Below are 25365 nucleotides of genomic sequence, written 5' to 3'. Positions count from 1 at the left end.
GCTGTGAAAATGTGGAATAGACTCCCTGCAGAGGTGGTTCTGGCTAACTCAGTAGATTGATTTAAGAAAGGCCTGGATACTTTCCTAAATGTACATAATATAACTGGGTACTAACATTTATAGGTAATGTTGATCCTTGGAAAATCTGATTGCCTCTTGGGGGGACAGGAAGGATTTTTTTCCCCTGCTGTAGCAAATTGGAGCATGCTCTGCTGGGGTTTTTTGCCTTCCTCTGGATCAACTGTGGTTATAGAATTGGGTATATTGGATTGTACAATATTTTTTTTTTTTTTTTTACGGTTGAACTGGATGGACTTGTCTCTTCAACTTGACTAACTATGTATTCAGTCACTGGGGACAAAAAAATCAAATATTCAATGGGCTCAATATGCCTCTCAGCAATTTCCTTAGGTTGTCTACTTTCCAAAATGGGGTCATTTTTTGGGGAGCGGGGGCTGGAGGTTGTACTGCCCTGCCATTTTAGCACCTCAGGAGTGGCAGTCATAAAACGAAAATCTATGTCAATTTCAGAAAATGTACCCTAGCTTGTAGACACTATAACTTTTGTACAAAGCAATACATTTATGCTAATTGACATGTGCCTTGAGTTTATTGGATTTTTCCTATAGCAAAAAGTAGAAAATATTTTTTTTCAAAATTTTCGGTCTTTTTCCATTTTATATCTCAAAAAATAAAAATCTCAGAGGTAATTAAATACCATCAAAAGAATGCTCTATTTTTTTTTGTACAAAAGGATGCAAATTAATTTTTGGGTACAGCATTGCATGACCACGCAATTACCAGTTAAAGCAGCGCAGTGCCAAATTGTAAAAAGCCCTCTGGTCTTTAGGCAGCCTAATGGTCTGGGGCTTAAGTGGTTAATTGTGTCAGTATAGTGGTGTTTTCTTGTGACCTTTTATGGGCATCTTTATTGGCATTTTAGACGTCTATATAATTTTTTTTCATACTTGAGCCAATATGGTTTATTTGGGGCAATTTAATGCTCAACCATCCCAATACTCATACATTTGTATTATATATGTATTTATACTGAGATGTGTATTGATTGACATTCCTTTACATGTGTGTAGGCATTTGTCCACCACACGAATGAATACGTTGGTCTATGGAATGAGCTATACTCCACCGATATTGGTGCTCTTTACCTTTTGTGCTCATACCGTATATACTCGAGTATAGGCCGACCCGAATATAAGCCGAGGCCCCCAATTTACCCCCAAAAAACTGGAAAAAATTATTGACTCGTGTATAAGCCGAGGGTGAGACATGCCTGTCCATCCCTGTGTGTCCGTCCATCCCTGTGGGTCCATCCATCCCTGTGTGTGTGTCCATGCATCCGTGTGTGTGTGTGTGTGTGTGTCCATGCATCCGTGTGTGTGTGTGTGTGTGTGTGTGTGTGTGTGTGTGTGTCCATGCATGTGTGTGTGTGTGTGTGTGTGTGTGTCCGTGCAGCCTACCTGTGTCCAGCCTGCCTGTGTCCAGCCTGCCTGTGTCCAGCCTGCGTCCCGTCCAGCCTGCGTCCCGTCCAGCCTGCGTCCCGTCCAGCCTGCGTCCCGTCCCGGCCCGGCCCGTCCCGTCCCGAGCCGAGCCTCCGTCCTTCAGCTCTTCGTCGGCGGCCATTCTAGGATTCAAAAGCCGCGCCTCCGTCGGTGATAGGCGGAACACTCAATTTCCCACTGACTGCTGTTCCGCCTATCGGATGTCCGTGATAGGCGGAACACTCAATTTCCCAGCAGCCTGTGTTCCGCCTATCACGGGCATCGTCTCATCCTCGTCCGTAGTACGAGGATGAGACGATGCCCGTGATAGGCGGAACACAGGCTGCTGGGAAATTCAGTGTTCTGCCTATCACAGGCGAAGGCGGAGCCGGAGGCGCGGCTTTTGAATTCTAGAATGGCCGCTGTCTGTCTGCTCGACACGCTGATCGAGCGGGCAGACAGCGGTGACTCGAGTATAAGCCGAGGGGGGCACTTTCAGCCTCAAAAAAGAGGCTGAAAATCTCGGCTTATACTCGAGTATATACGGTAATTACAAATATAATCATATGCATATGCTTATATGCATCCTTGTGTATATATATGTGTGTGTGTGTGTGTGTGTATTATATATATATATATATATATATATATATATATATATTGTATTAAGCTATTGGTAAACTTTGGTCTATGTGAGATTTCCCTTTTTACATAATAATATATCTTTTTACATGGGATTTCTCCTACCATGATTTCATCACTATATTTGCTGGTTTGTGTTTCTCTGAAAGTATATGTTCTTTTATGTATACTTTTTATTTTTTATCCTTTTTTTTATGTTTTTTTCAAATGTTTATATTTTATATCGGTGTGCGATATACAGTGCCTTGCAAAAGTATTCGGCCACCTTGAACTTTTCAACCTTTTGCCACATTTCAGGCTTCAAACATAGATATACAATTTTAATTTTTTGTGAAGAATCACCAAGTGGGACACAATTGTGAAGTGGAACGAAATCTATTGGATAATTTAAACTTTTTTAGCATATAAAAAACTGAAAAGTGGTGCGTGCAAAATTATTCGGCCCCTTTACTTTCAATGCAGCAAACTCACTCCAGAAGTTCAGCGAGGATCTCTGAATGATCCAATGTTGTCCTAAATGACTGATGGTGATAAATAGAATCCACCTGTGTGTAATCAAGTCTCTGTATAAATGAACCTGCTCTGTGATAGTCTCAGGGTTCTGTTGAAAGCGCAGAGAGCATCATGAAGACCAAGGAACACACCAGGCAGGTCCGTAATACTGTCGTGGAGAAGTTTTAGCCGGATTTGGATACAAAAAGATTTCCCAAGCTTTAAACATCCCAAGGAGTACTGTGCAAGCGATCATTTTGAAATGGAAGGAGTATCAGACCACTGCAAATCTACCAAGACCTGGCCGTCCCTCTAAACTTTCAGCTCAGACAAGGAGAAGACTGATCAGAGATGCAGCCAAGAGGCCCATGATCACTCTGGATGAACTGCAGAGAACTACAGCTGAGGTGGGAGAGTCTGTCCATAGGACAACAATCAGTCGTACACTGCACAAATCTGGCCTTTATGGAAGAGTGGCAAGAAGAAAGCCATTTGTCAAAGATATCCATAAAAAGTCTGGTCTAAAGTTTGCCACAAGCCACCTGGGAGACACACCAAACATGTGGAAGAAGGTGCTCTGGTCAGATGAAACCAAAATCGAACTTTTTGCCCACAATGCAAAACGATATGTTTGGCGTAAAAGCAACACAGCTCATCACCCTCAACACACCATCCCCACTGTCAAACATGGTGGTGGCAGCATCATGGTTTGGGCCTGCTTTTCTTCAGCAGGGACAGAGAAGATGGTTAAAATTGAAAGTAAGATGGATGCAGCCAAATACAGGACCATTCTGGATGAAAACCTGTTGGAGTCTGCAAAAGACCTGAAACTGGGACGGAGATTTATCTTCCAACAAGACAAGGATCCCAAACATACAGCAAATACTACAAAGGAATGGTTCACAAATAAACGTATCCAGGTGTTAGAATGGCCAAGTCAAAGTCCAGACCTGAATCCAATCGAGAATCTGTGGAAAGAGCTGAAAACTGCTGTTCACAAACGCTCTCCATCCAACCTCACTGAGCTCGAGCTGTTTTGCAAGGAAGAATGGGCAAGAATTTCAGTCTCTCGATGTGCAAAACTGATAGAGACATACCCCAAGCGACTTACAGCTGTAATCGCAGCAAAAGGTGGCTCTACAAAGTATTAACGCAAGGGGGCCGAATAATTTTACACGCCCCACTTTTCATTTTTTTTATTAGTTAAAAAAGTTTCAAAAATCCAATAGATTTCGTCCCACTTCACAATTGTGTCACACTTGTTGGTGATTCTTCACAAAAAATAAAAATGTTATATCTTTGTTTGAAGCCTGAAATGTGGCAAAAGGTTGAAAAGTTCAAGGGGGGGGCCGAATACTTTTGCAAGGCACTGTAGTAAATTTTGCAATATTTTGAATTATATATGCATTTATGTGACTTTTGTTCAGATGTGCATGTCTCCTTTGATACATTTAATTTGCATACAGTGTGCTGAGTATTCCCCTCATGACAGGTGATCGATTCTTACCTGTCTTATCTTTATTGGTTCCAGACACACACGTTGGTCTATAAAGGAGCACACCTGGTGATAGTCAGGAATGATTAAGCACTTTGTGTGAAACGCGTCTTCTGAACAGTGTGGCTCCCTCGTGTGTCATGTTTTAATCCTTTGATTCAACAATAAACACCATTTTTTTCATCCCTGGATGTGCCGCTTCTTTTTGTTGCTTGGATTTCTCAGGTTGCGGACCTTGGCAGGCACCCAGTCTTGTTTTCAAAATAGTATCAAGAGATCCTTTTATTGCAGACAGCCTTTGGGCAGTGTACACTTTTACCTATCTTTTTCCTTGGATGGCATGGTTGTTTGAGCTCTCTGCGCTCCAGATCTCTAGTCCCATAAACTGTTCTTAAATTAATCAGGGGATTGACCAATTGGATCCATTTAACACAGGCTTTATATGCTTAGATAAATGGTACCCGAGCCTCACAAAGAAAACTCTGTAATGCGGCCTCCAGGCACTGGACCCTGCGAAGTGGAATCCTGGACACCACAGCACTAAGGCATTTCTGCAGGGTGCTGTACAAGTCCAAAGGAGTGGACCCTAAACATGAAAAGGGTACCCAGACATTGAAGGTCCTCAAGTAACAGGAACCCCCAGTGAAGGGTGAAGATTGGGCTCGTAGTTTCTAAGCTGCCCTGCGCCTGGATGGCTAAGTGAAACCCCTTTATTATTATTGTGGGGTGTCCCAGTGATTATAACAATCAGTCAAGCATCTGAGGAAGGCAGCATCCACTCAGTTTTGGATACCATGTATACCTTTCACACCTCAAATTTTTTTTGACATCTGTTACTCCACACCTTTGAAGACCTATTAACGCTGGAAGTGACTGTTTTTTGTATTCAATACAGCAGGTTTCTCATTTGGCTTTCTTGTCTGTACATATGCGCAGCCTTTTGTGGCTTTAGAACTGGTCAACCGGGCTTCCTTGTGACATGCTGTTGGCAGATTTCCCCTTGCATGGGGAATGTTTATTTGGTGAGCATTTGGACACCTATATACAAAAGATTTCTGGAGGGAAGAGTTCTCTACTTCCTGTGAAGAAAAGCGCTATAGGTGTCCCTCGTTTAAAACTTCAGGGACTGCTTTGTCAAATGTCTCAGTGCCAAGGCAGTTCCACTACCAACAGAGCACCAGGGCCGGGGCCAGAAAGCCCAAGTTCCAAAATTCTTCTGAACCCAGCACAAAGCCCTTGTTTTGAGGGGACACCCCCACTCCATCGGGTGGGGGGAAGGCTGTTACATTTTGCAGACATTTGAAGAACAATAATTTGAGATGAGTGGGTCAGAGGTTTTTAAGATCCAGCGTTCCCTCGGATCCTCCAAAAAGACTTATTGCTTCAGGCACTACATCATTTAGTGCATCAATTAATGATTGTACAGGTTCCTGTATCCAAAAGAGTGAACCTGTTTTCCGGTTTAAAAACCAAACGGGGTCACAAGGCCAATTTTTGTACCTAAGATCCCTGAACCAGTATCTACTAATCAAGTCCTTTCTAATGGAGTCTGTCCGCTCTGTTGTAGTCTCGCTCCAGATGGAAGACTTTTTAGCCTCCTTGGCGTGGAGCTTCAGTACTAACCTATCAAGGTTCAGTCCGACAATGCCACTGCAGTGGCCTATATAAACCACCAAGGAGGTACCAGGAGTCATTCAGCTCTGAAGGAGGGGAACCACATATTCGCCTTGGCAGAGGGACATGTGCCGATTCTATCAGCAGTCCATATCCCGGGAGTAGAGAACTGGAAGGCAGATTATCTCAGCCGCAAGCAGATCTGCCAGGGGAAGGGTCCTTACACCAAGGGGTGTTCCAGAAAATTTGTTGGGGATGGCCAGAGGTTGACCTACTGGCAACCAGGTTTCAACAACAAGCTACGGCAATTTGGGTCCCGAACAAGAGATCCTCTGGCAATTGGAGCATATGCTCTGGTAGTTCCATGGAGCCAGTACTCCCTGGTTTATGCTTTCCCTCCGATCCCTCTACTTCCACATTTGTTGCACAGGATTCTGAGAGAAGGAGTTCCATTCATTCTGGTGGCATCAGCCTGGCCCAGAAGTCCCTGGTTCCCAGAGATTGTGAGACTTACAATAGACGGGCCATGGGCGATTCCACGGGGCCCCAATGTACTGTCTCATGGTCCTATAGTCCACACCAATTTACAGTCTCTAAATTTAATGGCATGGCTATTTAAGCCAGGGTTTTAAATGAGTGTGGCATCTCGGGACCAGTGGTGTCTACCCTAGTGAATGCTAGACAAGCTTTCACTAGGAAGATCCATCATAAGGTCTGGGAGTCTTCTATTGCTTGGTCTGAAGCAAAAATGGCATCCCCGGAAATGTGTGATTGAGATTTTCTTTTCTACAGTCAGCTGTGGAAATCAAATTGGCCTTGAGTACAATCAGAGGTCAAGTTTTGGCCCTATCAATATTCTTCCAAAGGCCTTTAGCCTCCCATTCACTGGTCCGAACCTTTATGCAGGGGCCAACTCACTTGCTTCCCCCCATTAGGTCACTTATGTGTCCTTGGAACTTGAACTTGGAGCTGTCTGTGTTACAGAAACAACAATTTCAACCTATCAAGGAAGTGAAATTGCAGGGAACCGTACTTGATTCTTCACCACGACAGGGTCGTGTTACGACCTATTCCGTCCTTTTTGCCAAAAGTGGTGTCTGTCTTTCAGTTAAATCAAGACGTTATTTTGCCTTCTTTTTTTCCTCTCAGCCTCGTTTGGCATAAGAGAGACAATTGCATTCCTTGGACGTTATCCGTGCAGTTGAGGTTTATTTGTCTAGATCTGCGGCGATCCGAGCATCAGACTTTGTTTTACCAAAAGGAGCCAAGAATGGGGCAGGTAGCTTCCAAAGCTTCCATTGCCAATTGGGACCTTCAATTGGTCATTCAGGCCTATGGACTGAAATGTAAATCTCCGCCCTTTAGGGTGAGAGCTCATTCTTTCTGGGGTGTAGGAATCTCCTGGGCTTTTTTGCCATCAGATATCTGTGGCTCAGATTTGTAAGGCTGCCTCCTGGTCTTCAGTGCATACGTTCACAAAATTTTATCAAGTGGATGTTCCAGCAGCTGAGGATTTGGCTTTTGGTCAGTGTTCTGCAGGCTGCCGTATAAGGTCTGATGGCTATTGTTTGGCATACTGTCTCCCTCCCCTCAAGGCTATTGCTCTTGGACATCCCAGCAGGTAATGAATATTAGCCTAACTGTGTCCTATGATGTATGAAAAAGAAAATATGATTTTTTCGTGACTTACCTGTAAAATCCTTTTCTTTACGTACATCATGGGACACAGAGGTCCCTCCCCTCTTTTTGAGGATTCAGTGCTTGCTACAAAACTGAAGTACTTCCTGTATGGGAGGGGTTATATAGGGTATCACTTCCTGTCTAAACCTTTTGGTCTACCAGTGTCCAGTCACCTGGAGATGAAGTATAACCTAGCAGGTAATGAATATTTGCCTAACTCTGTGTCCCATGATGTACTCAAAAGGATTTTACAGGCAAGTATGACAAAAAAAATCCTATTTTTCTTTATCGTACATCACGGGACACAGAGCCACAGTAATAACGGTATGGGTTATATGGCACCTTCAGATGATGGACACTGGCACACCCTAAACAGCAAGTTCAATTCCCCATATAATCCCTCCCCTTACCGGGAGTTCCTCTGTTTTTTGCCAGTGTCTTAGGTGTTGGTCTTGAGTAAAGATGTGCTGTGCTGAGCTTCGCTGGAGTATACCTTGCTGGGGCAAGCTATGCAACCAGATCCATTTAAAGTGTCTTTTCAAGGCTGAAGTGAATGGTAACCAGGCCTTTTGTCTGAAGAAAAAAGGTTTTGCCTGTAACGCTTCTCTTAGAGAGCTGGACCATGGGATCCACTAATTGTTTTGTTCAGCCATATTCCTGGTGGGGTGCTTTACAGGCCCAGGGCTGTGGATCCCTCAATAAAAAGGGGTCCCTGGTACCTGAAGTTATATTAATGGAGCCCACTGTGAGTGGTGAAGATTGGGTCTGGTTACCACAGAACCCTGCAGCTGGATAAGGTAAGGGAGATTCCTAAGAAATTTTTCTAATTCTTGTGGGTTTTCTCCTTTAAATAAATGTTTCCATGCCTATAGTCCCCACCGGGGGCTGTCAAGAGCACTTACCTGTTCCATGCTTGCCAGTCTCGCTCTGTGCCACAAGCTGCACGCTTCCTCTGGCCCAAGCTCCAGGTAAAGACATGGGAAGGGGGTTTTTTCTCCTAGAAATGTCCCTCCACCTGGATAGCTTCACTCCAGGAGGCAGAGAGAGCATGTCGTCAGTCGGTGGTGTGGCGCGCCGAGCCGTCGCCAGTACAGCGGTTCCCATTGGAAGCTCTCCTCCACCCCAGTCCTCCATGCAATCCAGTCAGGATTGGAGCCTGCTCGTGCGAGAAAACAGTCCATTTTAAAATAGATGAGGGGGGGTGGGTGGCCGGAGGAAGGGGGTGGGGCTTAGCAGCATTGGGATGCTTCAGTGTCCACAACGCAGGCTGTATAGCTATAAAATGCACCTTTTTTCAGGTGCATGCAACTGAAGGAGGGACACAGAGTGGATGGGTGGCATGTGAGTGTGGGTGACACAGGCATTGCCAAGCACAATTACTTAAGCATCAGGTTGAGCTTAATAGCAGTGGCAGTTGCTGGACTATTGCTCTGCAGTGGGTGCATTTGTTTTGGTAGTACCTCTGCTTTTGTGCTTGGCACTATGAACAGAGGGGGTGATACAAATACCACAGAAACCAAGGGCACAAAGGGGTCATCCTCAGGCCCTAAGGACCCTCTCTCTGCAACACTACCCCCCCCCCCCAAAAAAAAAAGACCTAGGGAGGCTGGTCAGAGTTGGCCATCTAGGTCATCAGGGGCTGCAATTGCTTCCAACACTTCAGCCCCTGTCTATATAACTGAGCAGGTTTTCTCAGCTATGAGTGGATTGGAGGAAAGAATAGTGGCTTTAATCACATCTTCACAGAGTGGAAGAAAATGCATTAGGTCGCCTTCTACCACCCAGAAGCCTCAAACAGAGGAACAGTGGGAGGGGGAAGATGAATCCCCCTCAGAGGACCGTGAAGAGGCTGATGATTCCTCTTCAGAGGGATCAAGTGGGGAAGGACCTTCTTCAGCGTCACATGCTGAGAAGTTGCTGGTACATTCTCTTACTGAAATGGTCCACTCGCTCCACATTTAAGCTAACCTTAAGGGAGTTGGTTGAAGAGCCCACTTCCTGTTTGTGTTCACTAAAGCCTCCTCAAGCTCTGCGTGCCTTTCCTGTCCATTCATTACTAGAAAGGCTTATGTATTCTGAGTGGGATCACCCAGATGAGCACCTTTTCCCTCCTAAAAAGTTTTAAACACTTTATCCTATGGAGGAAAAATTTACTAAGATGTAAAGTATACCAGCAATTTAAGCTGCTATGTCCTCTGTGAAGAAAAGTTTGGCTTGTTTGGTTGACAATGCGCAAATGCTTAGGGATCCAACTGATAAAAAATTGGAATTCCCGTTAAAACATTTTCTCCTTGGCAGGTTCAGTGGCTCAACCTGCAGTGGTGGCAATTGGGGTATGTCAGTCCTTGAGAGACCATTTGAAATGGGTGCTCAGGGTGTTCCCTGAACAGCAGGCTCAGGAGTTTGCCGAGCTGCCGGCGGCTTTGTGTTTTGCAATTGACGCAATCAGAGATTCTATTCCTCAAACCTCTCGCCTTACGCTTGGGTTGGTACATATGCGTAGAATCTTATGGATGAAACGTTGGTCAGCCGAAGCGCCATGCATAAAGCTTCTGGCTGGTTTTCCTTTCCATGTTGAAAAGCTGTTTGGGGAGGATTTAAACAAATATATCCAAAAAAATATCACGTGGGAAAAGTACTCTTTTACCAATTAAGAAAAAGAGTGAATGCCCCTCATTCAAACAGGCTCTTTTAGGCTCTTTCTTTAGTGCCAGGGTCATCAGCCTCCAGGCAGTCACCAAGGCCTCCACTGTCAGGTTCAAGAGGTAAACCTCAGGGTCAACTCCTGTGACAAAAGAAGTCCTGGGGGAGGAAACCTACAAGACAGAATGCTAAAGCCTCTTTATGAAGGGGTGCCCACGCTCGATCGAGTGGGGGAGAAGACTTCTGCAGTTCTCAAAGGTTTGGCATTAGAAATTCGAGAGAGATGGGTGGTCTCCACAATAGCTCTAGGTTACAAACTAGAGTTCTGAGAATTCCCGTCTCCTTGTTTCCTCAGGTTAAATGTCCCCAAAGATCTATAGAAAAAGAAGTCTCTTTCAAGCGCAGGGGTTCAAGTTTTTTTTCAAACCTTTTCACGGTACCAAAACCACATAAGGATATAAGACGCATTCTAGATCTAAACCGGTTCCTGAAAATTTGCTCTTTTCGTATGGAATCAGTTTGATCAGTAGTCTCCATCCTACAAGGAGGAGAACTTCTGGCATCAATCGACATCAAGGATGCATACCTGCATGTCTCTATTTACCCAGCTCACCAGAAGTATTTGCGTTTTGAAGTAAAAAAACTTAATTTTCAGCCTTTCCTTTCTGCCTCGGGTGTTTACAAAATTTCTGGCCCTTCCTCTGGCCAGATTAAGGACTCAAGGTTTAACAATAATGGCATACCTGGACGACCTGTTCTTAATAGACCAGTCGGTAGCCTGCTTGGACCAAAGCATGGTCACCAGTGTCAACTACCTGGAATACCTAGGTTGGGTCCTCAACCTAGAGAAATCTTCTTTAAAGCCAGTACTTGGTCTGGTCATAGATACAGACCAGAAGGTGTTTTTAGCCCAGGCAAAGATCAGCGCCATAAAGGAACTGGTTCAGGTGATCAGCGCAAAGAAGGGTCCTTCCATTCGCCTTTGTATGAGGTTGTTTGGGAAGAGGGTGGCTTCATTCGAAGCCGTTCTCTATGCTCAGTTTAATTTGAGACTGCTGCAAAACGGTATCCTATCAGCCTGGAACAAGAAAATTCAAGTACTAGATTTTCTGATGCGTTTGTCGCCAAAAGTGCGCCAGAGCCTCAGTTGGTGGAGGATATTCGAAAATCTGCACAAGGGGAAATCCCTCTTGCTGGTTACCTGGAAGGTGGTAACAGATGCCAGCCTTTCATTTTGGGAAGCAGTACTGGAAGAAGCATATGTCCAGGGGAAATGGCCCAGAACCGAAAGGACCTTGCCCATCAAGATTCTAGAGATTTGGGCAGCGCGTCTAGCCCTAAGGACCTGAGCATTCAGGTTGCAGAATTCTGTCAGGATTCAATCCGACAATGCCACAGCATTGGCTTATGTCAATTGCCAAGGGGGCACCAGAAGTCAGGTAGCCTAGGGAGAGGTAAACCAGATCCTAACCTGGGCAGAAAAACATGTGTCGTGCATATCGGCAATTTTCATTCCAGGGGTAGAGAACTGGCAGGCAGATTACTTAAGTTGTTCCTGGGGGAATGGTCCCTTCACCCTGACATCTTCCTGGCTATATGCCAAAGATGGGGGATCCCGGGTGTAGATCTGTTTGTGTCCAGGTTCAACAACAAAGTTGACAACTTTGTGTTAAGAACAAGGGATTGGTGACCCAGTGGAATCAGTTGTCACTGACTTATGCATTCCCTCCTATTCTGCTGCTACCTCGACATCTTTGCAAGATCAAGCAGGATCAAGAAAGGAAGTTGGTAGTTCATTTGGCCCAGAAGATCTTGGTATGCAGAAATAGTAAAGATGGTGGTAGGGGCCCCATGGCCCCTACCACCACGACCAGATCTGCTATCGCAGGGACCAGTGTGCCATCTACTTTACAAACGATAAATTTAACGGTTTGGCTATTGAAACCCACCTTCTGAAGAATCGTGGGCTTTCAGGCTCAGTGATACCTACCTTTATTAATGCAAGGATGCCATCTTCCAGAGTTATTTATTATAGAGTCTGGAAGGAATATGTTTCCTGGTGTGAATCCAGGATTTGGTATCCTAGAAAGTATGTCCTGGCCTTATCAGTATTGTTTCAATGTCTGCTTGCTTCGCATTCTTTGGTCCGAAGCTTTTTACAGGCGTTAACGCGGCTTAATCCACTGGTTAGAACATACCTGAACCCTTGACTTGAATTTAGTTCTGTCTGCATTACAGAAACAGCCTTTTGAGCCAATACAACATATTCCTTTTGGTCTTTTTGACAAGGAAGCTTGTTTTTCTGGTAGCCATTTCTTTTGCAAGAAGGGCATCAGAGTTGGCGGCTCTTTCCTGTAAAGAGCCATATTTAATCATTCACAAGGATAGAGTAGTATTGCGTCTTCATCATAGCTTTCTGCCAAAGGTGGTTTCAGGTTTTCACCTAAACCAGGATATTTTACCTTAATTTTTTCCAGAACCCTGTTCTAAGGAAGGCAAGTCACTACATTCTTTGAATGTGGTGAGAGCAGTCAAAATCTATTTTAAGGCGACTGCTCAGATTCAGAAAACAGATGTTTTGTTTGTGTTGCCTGAAGGTCCCAGGAAAGGACAGGCAGCATGGAAATCCACTATTGCTAAATGGATTTGCCAAGAAATTATTCAAGCTTATGGCTTGAAGAGGAAGGTTCCACCTTTTCAAATCAAAGCTCACTCTGCCAGGTCTGTTAGTGCTTTGTGGACAGTTCATCACCAAGTCTCCATGGCTCAAATCTGCAAGGCCGCAACCTGGTCTTCAGTCCATACATTCACCAGATTCTATCAGGTGGATGTAAGAAGGCATGAGGATATTGCCTTTGGGCTCAGTTTGCTGCAGGCAGCAGTATAGGTCCTCAGGGCTTATTGCACCCTACTTTTGTTTGTGTCCCCTCCCCTCAGGTGGCATTGCTCTGGAACATCCCATATAGATATTACTGTTGCTCTGTGTCCCGTGATGTACTCCAAGAAAAAGATTTTACAGGTAAGCTGTTATAAAAATCCTATTTTTATGACTCCACTAATCCACACACTAAATTAATTTCCAATACTTTGAGACATTTTAAAGAATACCATGGAGGTGATGTCTGTTCTTTGAGATTTTGTGGTATTGAGCATGTGGCTCCAGCTCCCAGGAGAGGAGAAGGAGATCAGATTCAGATTCATTTTTGGATATTTAGGTTGAGGACTGGGTCCCACGGGGGTCAAGCCTCAGGTAGGATCTGGATCTGCACCTCCGCCAACTCCCCCCACACCCCCCCCCCCCCCATTTTTACTGAGAATTATGTCTATTCCCCTTATCTGGGTTTGTCAGTCCCCTCAATCTGACATTTGAATGGTATGATTTTCTCTTTAGTTAATTCTTTTTGTTTTTTATGTGTATAGTGTTTGTGTTTCATAGTTGGTAAGGTTGAATAAAGACATCCAGTTCAACCCGTGTGTTCTATTTTTCTTTGTTTCACCTTCTGGTTTGTGATTAGGGGTTTATTCGGCAGAAGGGTTTAAATATTCTACCTTCACCCTGAACCAGGTGGTCATTTTTAATTGCACTGTTAATAAGATCCCTTTCACACTGAGGCCACCCATGCATTAGCGCTAAAGCACTTCTAATTTTAGCAAAACTTTAGCGCTGTTTAAAAAGCACTTTTCAGCCGATAGCAGGGCACTTTTAACCCCTAGCGGCCGAAGAATGGGTTAAAAGTACCCGTATTGCGGCACTTCCGAAATGATTTTCAGGCGCGTTTGAAGTGCTGGCTATTCAATTCAATGGGCAGGGCCTTTTGGGGGCACTATATACAGCACTCCCAAACCACCCCCAAGATGCTGCTTGGAGGACTTTTCTTTACATCCTGCAAGCGCACTGCCCCAATGTGAAAAGTCACACTGAAATGAATGAGGCGGTTTTTGTGCGCTTTACAGGCGCTATTTCTAGCGATAAAACACCTGAAAACCGCCTCAGTGTGAAAGGGGTCTAAGTGATTTGTTATGACTAAAGCCCACCCAGGCTAAAACACATTAACACTTCTCCTGCATAAGATACTGCATCTTTAACACCTGATGGATTTGCAATATAGACAATTTTTATGAGCAAAACATGCAGTGTTAGTGTTTTGAGATACCTTATCTACATTATTTGAATATTTTCTTACATTTGTTCTGAATTTGCTTTTGAATTATAGATGTAATTGGGATTTTGTTTTGCAGTTGTCACATGGCACCTGGTCCGCCAAAACCTGTAAAGGTAGTTTGTGTTGGAGGTCACACTTTCCTAAGTTTCCTGCTTGGAGCATACGTCACAAACCTGGCATCAAGAGCTTCTGATTGGTTAGGTTATTTGCGCTTCCTGTTAGTGCCACTAGGTAAGTCACCCATGTTCTATAGCCAATAATAAAAGTTCTAACACTAAAGATACCATGTATAATGTCTGAATTCAGTGTCCATAATGGATAATGCTTTTTGTACCTATGATTATATTTGGATCAAGAGTTATTAGGTTAGTTTGAGGTTTAGGTTAGGAGGGACGGGCTTAAGTGTTTACATTTTTTTTTTTTTTTTGGGCTAAGCTAAATCAGCAAAAACTGAAAAATTGGAGGCTAGGAAGGTCCCCTACATACCAGCATTCAACTTGGAAAACCCTATTTTATTTTATTTTTTTATGTTTTCCGGGGAGAAAAACAAAAAACAGAGGACTGGAATATGTTCTTTTACAATGATAAATAAAATAGCTATGACATGGTATTTAAACTTTATAAAATAAAGACCTTAATGAAAGATTTCTGAGAGTTTATACAAAGTCTGACATTATTGCAAGATCTCTGAGCTCAAGACAAGCAAATCCTAGAATACAATTCAAGTAACACTATACTTCTCAATGCAGTTTTTAAACAAGAGACATATGCACTTCTGCCACTAGGGGGCACTGCAAGGAAAGGGTTACGTTGGGTTGCGGGCTCCATCTTGTACAGTAAGTCCCATACTTAGAAACAAGTTATTTTTCGGGAGCTCGTTAGTAGGTCCAGCTTGTTCGTAATCCAACATAGATCAGCACTTGCAGACAGTTTACGCGTGCTGATCAGTGTTCTGTCGGGGGTGAGTCCCCCTGTCGGAACACACAGGTATAGAGGGGAAGATCACTGCACCAACATTGCTTGTGTTGGTATGGTGATCTGTCAGTCTTTTTTCATTTAGCCTGCTGGGTTGGAGTGTGCGTACCCAGCTTTACACATGATTGCATCTTTGAAAGTTTGCAAGTTGAATGCTGGTATGTAGGGGACTTACTGTCCTTCCTATAGCTGAGTGATTATTGGGATACGGTATGTCATCGTTTCTATCCTTTCAGACATTAAAGGGGTTGTAAAGAGAATTTTTTTTTTAAACAAACATGTTATACTTACCTCCACTGTGCAGCTTGTTTTGCAGAGTGGCCCCGAAGCTGGTCTTCTGGGGTCCCTCGGCGGCTGTCTCGGCTCCCTCCCGCAAGTACTTCTCGCGTTCATGCGAGCTCCCTCACATGGTGAGAAGCACTTGCGGGTACACACCCGTGATACAGCCGTCGGCTATAGCCACTCACTGTATCACTCGGCCCTGCCCCCTGGAGCGCTGCGTCATTGGATGCGATTGACAGCAGCAAGAGCCAATGGCTGCGCTGCTTTCAATCCATCCACTCCAGCGAATCAATGGCCATGCTGAGCGGCGAAGAGGATGTCGGAGGCGAGCGTGGGACTTTCGAGGGGTCAGGTAAGTAAAACTGGGGGGGGGGGGCGGCACTGTCAGATGTTTTTTCACCTTAATGCATAGAATGCATTAAGGTGAAAAAATGTTTACCTTTACAACCCCTTTAATTGGTCTGACAAATTTAGTTTAGTTTATCTTTATAGCCTTTAAATATCCCTATTTTCCACAATCACAGTATAATATTTCCCTAATGTCTGGTCAGAAAATTGGTTTTAATTTTCCTCCTTTCAATAAAATGACAAAACACATACTTGCATGCCAGAGGTCCAAATCGACTTCTCAGAAGACTATCACCGCACCTGAAGGCTTTTTTTGCCTGGTGTGAAGGCGGAGGATTAACCCTTGTCGACACTCTGTGGGACGTGTCTTGTCTTTTTTTCAGTCAGGGATGAGTCAGTGATTGGCCAAGGGTCAACTATCGTCCTTGGCTATTTTTTGTCAGTGGTCATTGACATTGCAGTCCTTAGTGAAGGCTTTCATGCAGAGTGTGGCTCACCTTAGCACAGAAGAAAAAAGCTAAAAGCCCCCACAGGCAAACCTGTTTGGCTCCTTAGACAAGGAAGGGATCCTTATATTTTTCAGGCCTGTATGTCCAAATCTTGCCTACATTTTTGCTGGAAGTCCACCATGTCCAGGAGCAAGCCCTCCTCACGACGAAGAGGCACTTGTCATAGTGGGGCGACACTTGTTGGACACGGTCATTTGGGACACAATGTTTCAGACATCTAGACTCAGAAAGATTTATTCAGCGGCTACAAGATTGAGTGTGGGCCTTGATTAAGTACACAGTTGTGCAGGATCGATATGATTGAGGTCTAAGAAAAGCTCAGGGCAGTTTCTGCCATTCAGACACACAGCCTGTGTGGGAGGATAGGGGTGTGCTCCAGCCAGGAGGGGGACTTGCTCTGGAGATGAGACCCCATATTGGGGGGGGGGGGGGGACACTTTCCTATAGCACTGGAATATTTGGGATGGCTACACAGGTCCCAGGAGCTGAAGCGACTAGCAGATCCAGGAGGGCCAGAGTGAGTCAGACTTTGCAAAGATTGTGTATACTTGCCAACTTCTAGTCTGCAGCTCTGGCTTCCCTGTGTCCGTGAGCAGGCAGTTGCAGGGAAGAGGAGGGAATGCCGACAACTGCTGGGACATGGGAGTCTATGGGGGAGGTCATGGCTCTCGGAAATTCCCAGCTGTTGTTGAGCATTCCCTCCTCTATCCTTCAGCCACTCACTGACACAAAGGGTATTATGACCAGAGCAGACTGAAAATAGGTAAGTATACACCTTTTTTATTTTTTATTTTTTATTTTTTTACACAGGTTAGGCAGGATAGGTAGAGGTCATGGGGAGGGGGCATTTTTAAGCATAGTCAGTTAGATCGTAATTCCACTTTAAGAAGAAGGTTCCATCACTTCCAGTTGAAGTGCACTCCTCCAGATTTGTGAGTGCTTTTCGACTTTTTAGGCATCACTCATTTTGTCTCCTAGATTTGCAAGCCCACCACCTTGGTCTTTTCATTTCTTCTCTGTTTTACCAGGTAATGGTTTAAGCATCTTTTGGATGAATGTTTTAGAAGGAAGGTCCTGCAGGAAGCTCTTTAAACTGCAGGCACCTCCAATGGCTTGTTTCATTATAGTTTTTTTTTTATTGAACTGTTATAGTTTTTTTGTTGTTGTTTTGTTGCCTTCCCCTCAGGTGGACTGCTTTAGAACATACCAATTTTCCTGAATTCTATTGTTCCTGTGTTGATGAACCATTAGGAAAACAGAATTTTTATACTGTAAAATGATTTTAACAGGGTTCATCAAGGGACACTGGTCCCACCCCTGTGTGTTTATGATCTCCCCTCAAAGTGTTAGTTTCCCCTAACATTTCATATTCATGATGTATCTGTTTTGCTGTGTATTTGTGTTAAAGTATAATTTTATCTTTGCATTGCTTCCTTTGTGTGAAATGTCCGGTGATCTGCCAGTCCCCCTGCTTTCTCATTTTAAACTGAGTGCGCTAGGCATAGAAGCACATCTTTCCAAGCATGGTCAGTGTTCTTGCTGTGCTGGAGACTAACTTCACCGAATATGCCATCCATCTTTTTCTTAGCTCAGTAGTTGCTCTGTAATAGCCTGATGAATTTTAAATAAATCCTCAATCCCCAGTGTTTTCCTGTTTGTGACAGACCCGGTACTCAAGAGAAGTATTTCCACTGTATAAGCTTCCCTTGCCTGGTAACAGAACAGTACCAGACCCTGCAGCCCACCCAGTCACTAGTTGGGACACAGCGTAGGGTGGTAAAAAACATAAGACTGTTTCTTGAAAACTCAGCAAATTGGAGGAAGACACTTAGGCACACTATTGGAGAGACCTACCTACAATAAACCCATTATTGCAGGCAACCCCAGTGGTTTGAGCTGATTACATAACACTACAGTCATTGCTGGTTTGAAGCATAGAGGCCCCAAATATGTTTATGGACCCTCCAGTTCCCAGAGTCTGTGTTTTGCGGAGATATAGTCTTGAATCCAAACAAGACTGCTCCAAGGGTCCCCCAGACACACACCAAACAGTAATGTTCCCTTAAAAGCCAGGTCCCATAGTCAGTTTGGCAAGAGGCCACCCTTCATTCCCTGTCCTCCAGTCTGTACCGTTCATTAAAGGTGATGTGCGCTGATGGGCAGTGGACACCATACGCAACTTTACTGTAGAGCTGCAACTAACGATTAATTTGTCTGTCGACTAATCTATCGATTATTTTTTCGATTAGTCAACTACTATATTATTATTTTTTATTTTTTTATGTATCTAGTGTGTTCTTTTTGTGATTAGATAATAATCCTTTGGATAACTTTACAAAAAAATTATACGTACAACTTCTAAATATAGTATTTCAACTTTTATAAAAAAAATGCTTCAATGTGGTAAAGTTTTTACAGTATAAAAAAAGTGCCAAAAATAATATGTAAACAACACTTTAGCATCAGGCACGAATAATGGTTATGACATTGCCATTAATTCAGAGCCTGAAGCATTAAAAAAATGCCATATAAAAATGCACTGCTGCTCTGCACTGCTGCTCATGCTCAACACTGTGTACAAAACACATGAAAGACATAATATACCAAAATAAAGTGCCCAAAAAGTTGTGAGTGAGTCCACGGGTGAGCCATAGGGTAAAGGCTTTATGCATAATTGATGGGAGGAACATAGGGTTTCCCTGAATGGTTAAGTGGCAGGATATACTCGAGGGTAACCCCAGCAGTCTGTATCTTTCATAAGATCACTTTTTCTAAGGTGCGGTGGTAGAGCTTGAATATTCGAGTGTAAGACTGCTGAGCGGAGAGGCCAACGCTCTCTCTCGTGTATTATTAGAATACTTTGATTTACCAGATAGCCAATCAAGGCCTTGTCTAAGCAGGCAAGAGAGGTTGTAAAAACATATTGGGAAATCCAGCACCCCCCTCGGACTTAAGGAGACATCGTTTTTGTAGTGCTATGCATGTGTTTTTTTTTTTTTTTGTAGCCATATGAAGGCCAAAATTGCTTTGTGTATTTTCTGCACATCAGAGTGTTTTAACCACTTGCTTACAGGGCACTTAAACACCTTCCTGCCCAGACCAATTTTCAGCTTTCGGTGCTCTCACAATTTGAATGACAATTACTCAGTCATGCAACACTGTACCCAAATGAATTTTTTGTCCTTTTTTTCCCACAAATAGAGCTTTCTTTTGGTGGTATTTGATCACCTCTGGGGTTTTTATTTTTTGCGCTATAAATGAAAAAAGACCGAAAATTTTAAAAAAAAACGCATATTTCTTTGTTTCTGTGACAGAATTATGCAAATTATTAATTTTTCTTCATAAATTTTGGTCACAATTTATACTGCTACATGTCTTTGGTAAAAATAACCCAAATTAGTGGATATTATTTGGTCTTTGTGAAAGTTAGAGAGTCTACAAGCTGTGGTGCGAATCGCACAAAATTGATCACATCTGATGTACTGGTGGCCTATCTCGCTTCTTGTGACCCGAACAAGTCAGGAAAGTACAAATACCCCCCAAATGACCCCTTTTTGGAAAGTAGACATTCCAAGGTATTTAGTAAGAGGTATAGTGAGCTTTTTGATGTTGTCATTTTTTTCCCACAATTCTTTGCAAAATTAAGATTTTTCATTTTTTTTTTTTTTCTCCACAAAATTGTCATTGTAATAGGTTATTTCTCTCACGTGGCATGTGTATACCACAAATGACACCCCCCAAAAAATTCTGCTACTCCTCCTGAGTATTACAATACCACATGTGTGGGACTTTTTCACAGCCTGGCCACATAGAGAGGCCCAACATGCAGGTAGCGCCATCATGTGTTCTAGGAACATAAGTTACACATCTAACTTGTTGACTATTTATTACACTTTTGAAGCACCAGGACAATGACACGTGACACTGATGACAGATGGCACTGATACGTGGCAATGATGACAGGTGGCACTGATGACAGATGGCACTAATATGTGGCACTGATGACAGATGGCACTAATATGTGGCACTGATGACGCGTGGCACTTATACGTGGCACTGATGACACGTGGCACTAATACGTGGCACTGATGACACGTGGCACTGAAACGTGGCACCGATGACAGATGGCACTAATACGTGGCACTAATATGTGCCACCGATGACAGATGGCACTAATACATGGCACCGATGACGCGTGACACTGATGACAGATGGCACTGATAAGTGGCATTGATGACACGTGACACTGACAACAGATGGCACGTGACACTGACAGGTAGCACTGATGACAAATGGCACTGATACGTGGCACTGATGACAGATGGCACTATGTGGCACTGATGACAGGTGGCACTGACGGCAGGTGGCACTGGGGGCAGGTGGCACTGGGGGCAGGTGGCACTGGGGGCAGGTGGCACTGACGGCAGGTGGCACTGGGGTGGATGGCACTGGGGGCACTGGGGTGGATGGCACTGGGGGCAGGTAGCACTGGGGTGGATGGCACTGGGGGCAGGTAGCACTGGGGTGGATGGCACTAGGGGCAGGTAGCACTGGGGTGGATGGCACTAGGGGCAGGTAGCACTGGGGTGGATGGCACTGGGGGCAGGTAGCACTGGGGTGGATGGCACTGGGGGCAGGTAGCACTGGGGTGGATGGCACTGGGGCAGATAGCACTGCTGGGGGCGGATGGCACTGCTGGGGGCGGATGGCACTGCTGGGGGCGGATGGCACTTTTTATTTCATTTTTTTTATTTTTATTTTTTCCAGAATCAGAACGGCTGCCGCTGCAGCCGTTCATCTCTCCCCTCTCGCACTGTCTGTGCGAGGAAGGAGAGCGGCGCTGCGAGATGATCTCATATGTTTACATATGAGATCATCTCCCATTGGACACGCCGATCACGCTGTAAACGGCCGCTGTGATTGGCCGTTTACAGCGATCTGTGTTTGCCTGTCCCCGGGGGACACGGCGAACACAGAACTTCCGCGATGCGCGCCCGCGGCGGCGCGCATTGCGGAAGTAAACATCAGGCCGTCCAGGGACGACCGCCCGAACGAACGCGCCTGCTCTACGGCCGTAATTCGGCTATAGGGCGGGCGCGAGGAGGTTAATAAAAGGGGTATGGTTTGCATTGGATAAAGCAGACATGCAAACAAGACCATTTTAAAGAGGTGACCTCTCCCAAAGAACGAGAGAGGGAGGGTTGCCCAAGCATCCAACTCCTTTACAATTTTGGATATTAGAGGGGAGTAGTTAAGACTGTATATAGAGGAAGGTTCTCGGCCTATATGGATACCCATGTAGGTGATGTGGTGAGTTGCTAAAGTAAAAGGGGATGATGTCACCCATTTAGTTGATGCTTGAGGGTGTAATGATAGGACCTCACTTTTGTCAAAATTAATTCTAAAGCCTGAGCTTTCTTGAAAGGTCCTAAAGAGTTGTCGGAGTTTATCAAGATCTGTAGGAGGGTCGGTGGAGAACAGTAATATGTAATCCGCGAATAGGGCGGAGCGAAATACCTTGTTGCTAATAGTGATGCCACTGATTCTGTCAGGTGAGTTAAGTATCCTGGATAGAGGCTCAATAGCTATATTGAAGAGTAGGGAGGAAAGGGGGCATCCCTGTCTCGTTCATTTTGTCAATGCGATTGTGTCAGAAACAAAATCAGGAGTGATGAGTCAAGCCGTAGGGGATGCATACATTTGTTGTAGAAAATGTACAATTGGGCCAGAAACTGCTTCCATCACTCTGAATAGCCACAACAGATTAATATTGTCGAAAGCTTTTTCAGCATGGAGTGAGATGATGGCTACATCTTGGTCTGAGTGTGATTTAGCTTACTGCAGTGCCATCAGAACCTTATGAACCTTCAATGGGGCAGAACACCCTGGGACAAAACCAGATTGGGCTGAGTGTAATAGAGAGGGAAGTAATGGAGCTAGACTTGAGGCTATTATTTTAGATAGGATTTTAGTCTATAGTGATTAGGGATATTGGACGATATGAGCCCGGGTGCAGGGATTCTTTCTCTTTTTTGAAGATTAGTCTGTGTGCCTGCATTCCAGTGGGGAGATAAGGCCCACCATCCCAAATAGCGGTGAAGACATGTTTCAGAGTTTCAGGAATAAAGTATTTTTGTCAATTTGTAGAATTCCGCTGTGTAGCCATCTGGGCCCAGAGCTTTGGCAGATGCTAAAGATTTAATAGTCAGCTGGATGTTCTCTAATGAGATGGGAGCGTTAAGAGCCTCTAATTGAGTGGAATCGAGCTGAGGTAGACGCGTCTTGGCTAGGAAGGCCTCTGCTGTCATCTGGCCTGTCTTAGCCTTAGAGTACAGGGTCATATAGTACTCAGCAAGACGTTTACTGATTTCCACAGGTTAGGTAACAACGTGGGGCGCAGTGTTTAAGGCGGAGATGTGGGTAGGTCACCTCGGGGCCGATATGAGCACTATATGTTTGTACTTGTTCAGTGTTTTTTTTTTTTTTTTTTTTTTTCATTAAACTAAAATGATATTGTTAAATATTTTTTATACATATATAGTGTCCCTGTAGTTTTTGGCACCACAATAATCCCTTTCCTCCTCCTTCTCTTCCCCTTTACACAATAAATCCAGGATAACATGTCTTGAAAAAAGAGTGTGTCAGGAGAGTTAGGAGTATATATGTTAGTAATAGCTATATCTTTAGCACCTTTGGTCATATGTATTGTTATTTTGAGGCCAATCGAATCAGTCCATACATCTCAAACAGTATGTCTTAGATGTCTGTGAAGCAGTACAACCACTCCAGCTTTGTGACCAATTGCTGAGGAGCCATAGACCTCACCTACTCATAGTTTACAAAGACGCTTCATATCATCTCTAGACAGGTGAGTCTCTTGGAGGAGTGCTACATCCGTCCGCAGATGCCTCAAGTGTCTAAGGACAGACATTTGTTTGGGGGACAAAGCTCTTTATCGTTCCAGGATACAATTTTTAGGTGATCCCCATCGGTCTGAGGGCCATATGAGGAGTAGAGGAGAATATTTAGGCGGAGGCCAAACCCTGTGCCTCCTGTTGTACTTTATGATTTCCATCTGAGTTTCACCAAAAAATTGTATGTTACCTATGGATGTGGTTATGGGGTGGGTAAATACAGTCAATAGATAATCAAGGCAGAAAGAGTAAGGAGAGAAAAACATCAAAAACTAATAGCAACAGATCAGGTGGAAAAGACACCAAATATAAACTGCTAACTTCACTTTTTTCCACATGTGGACAAATGTACAAGTGGATCTCGTGCCAAGCGCTTGCTCCTCCCCTAGCTGTGAAGATGGGGCTGGGGGGGGTCAAAAAGAGGGAGGAGGGGGAAGGGGGGCCCACTTAAAGCTGGGTCTTGATGGGCCAAAAGGATCTAGAGTATGATCTAAGGTTTAATCTATGGAGGGAGCAAGAAGCTAGTCATGTAACGTTGGCTTAGGAGGTAGCAAAATATATATTCTGCTTATAACCATAGTTCTTGTTCAACCGAGCAAGTGGCAGATAAGCGCATATAACCTTAAAAAAAAAAAAATAACATGTAATGGTATATCCCCTAAAATGTAGTAAGAAATTCTGGGGGGGGGGGGGGGTGGTGGAAAAAGACAGAGGGGCAGAGTTACCCTTATGCGTATCTCCAGTGGCGTAGAAGTCCCAGGGGCTGTTCAGCGAACTCCAGTACGGTCATCCCGGGGAGAAAAGCGACTACGTTTATAGGGAGACTTGTTCGGGCTGCAATGTTAACTAGGTGGGGTGGAGGAAGTAATGGCGGATTTTGGAGAAGAGCCATCAGCGTGCTCCATTTCCATCCCAGAAGAATTGTAGATGTAGTGCTCGGCGTCATTCCTTGAGGTGAAAGTAAGGTGTTCTCCATTGTGAGATTGGATGTGAAGGACTGCCGGGTAGGCAAGGGTAAATTTAACTTGATTGCTGTATAGGGTCGAGCAGATCGCTGAGAAAGCCTTGCCATTTTTCATCACTTCTATTAAGTAATCTGCGAAGAGCAGTAGTTTTGCTCCATTAATGGTTAGAGAATGGAATTTCTGCATAATGGCATTTTTATCTGCATAGTTGAGGTATCTGACAATGACAGGATGTGGTTTTGGGCGATTTTCTGCATGTTGGCCAATGCGATGAGCACGTTCGATAGTGCAGGGGATGCGAAGGCCTAACTGCTCCAGAGTGATTTTAGAGCAGAGGTCTGTAAGCTGGGTATTGGAGACTGATTCTGGCAGACCTATAATGCGCATATTCCTTCGTGAGCGATTCTCAAGGTAGTCAAATTTTTCCTAGCCGTCTCTGTTAAAGGTTATGCGTGCAAGTGCAGCTGAGTTGGCCATGACTTCATCTTCTAGTGCAGAGATCCGCTCCTTAGTCGGAGATCCTTTGCGCTTGTTTCTGGAGCTCAATGTGCAGTTGTTCCAGTCCCATTTGTACTGCAGCATCTACTGTGGCTGCTAGTGTAGGGGAAAGGAGGGAGACCACAGCCTGTCCTATCCCAGCGGGTGAGGTGGGGGTCTGTCTCAGCCGTGACAGGCACCGCTGAATGTTGCAGTGTGTCAGATTAAGAGAGGGAATATACTATGTGTGAACAAGATTTGGTCTGTCTGACCCAAACCAAAGAAATAGCAAAAACACTTGGTGCCAAGGGCACGGTGGAGAGAACTCCTTAGGATCTTTAATAGACAGACCAAAACATGAAGTATAAAAAGTATGAATTTATTGAAAATTTATCAAAAATATACATGTAGAAAAAATACACTGGACCTAACAACAATATCTGATACCCAAAATGATACAGTTGTATGAACTGGTTACTGTCCTGGTGCAGAGTGGACTAGTGGCGGTCAATACAGTATATAACACCTTACATGTTATGTTATGTTTATGTTACGTCCGCCATATTGCTTGAGTCCACGGCTTTGTCACTCGCAGGCTGCAGTGTGGAGGAGACCAAGCGGGGATGTGATCGTGCCACAAATCGATCCATGGGGCCCCGCGAAGTAG

General features: G+C 44.3%; 1 protein-coding gene across 1 annotated transcript in view; it reads left to right on the top strand.

The window, feature by feature from the left end:
• Positions 1-25365, top strand: part of PACS1 (phosphofurin acidic cluster sorting protein 1) — a 654146-nt gene that overhangs the window by 400680 nt on the left and 228101 nt on the right. The window contains exon 14 of the mRNA XM_077450086.1: positions 14305-14459. Within this exon, the coding sequence (XP_077306212.1) occupies positions 14305-14459 (155 nt within the window). The remainder of the gene's footprint in view (positions 1-14304; positions 14460-25365) is intronic.

This window comes from Lithobates pipiens, unplaced genomic scaffold (assembly GCF_037356315.1).
Source record: "Lithobates pipiens isolate NorthernLeopardFrog02 unplaced genomic scaffold, aLitPip1_a1.2 Scaffold_10, whole genome shotgun sequence".
Classification (NCBI taxonomy): domain Eukaryota; kingdom Metazoa; phylum Chordata; class Amphibia; order Anura; family Ranidae; genus Lithobates; species Lithobates pipiens.
Note: the sequence above shows the minus strand (reverse complement) of the source record. Positions and strands in the feature narration are given on the sequence as shown.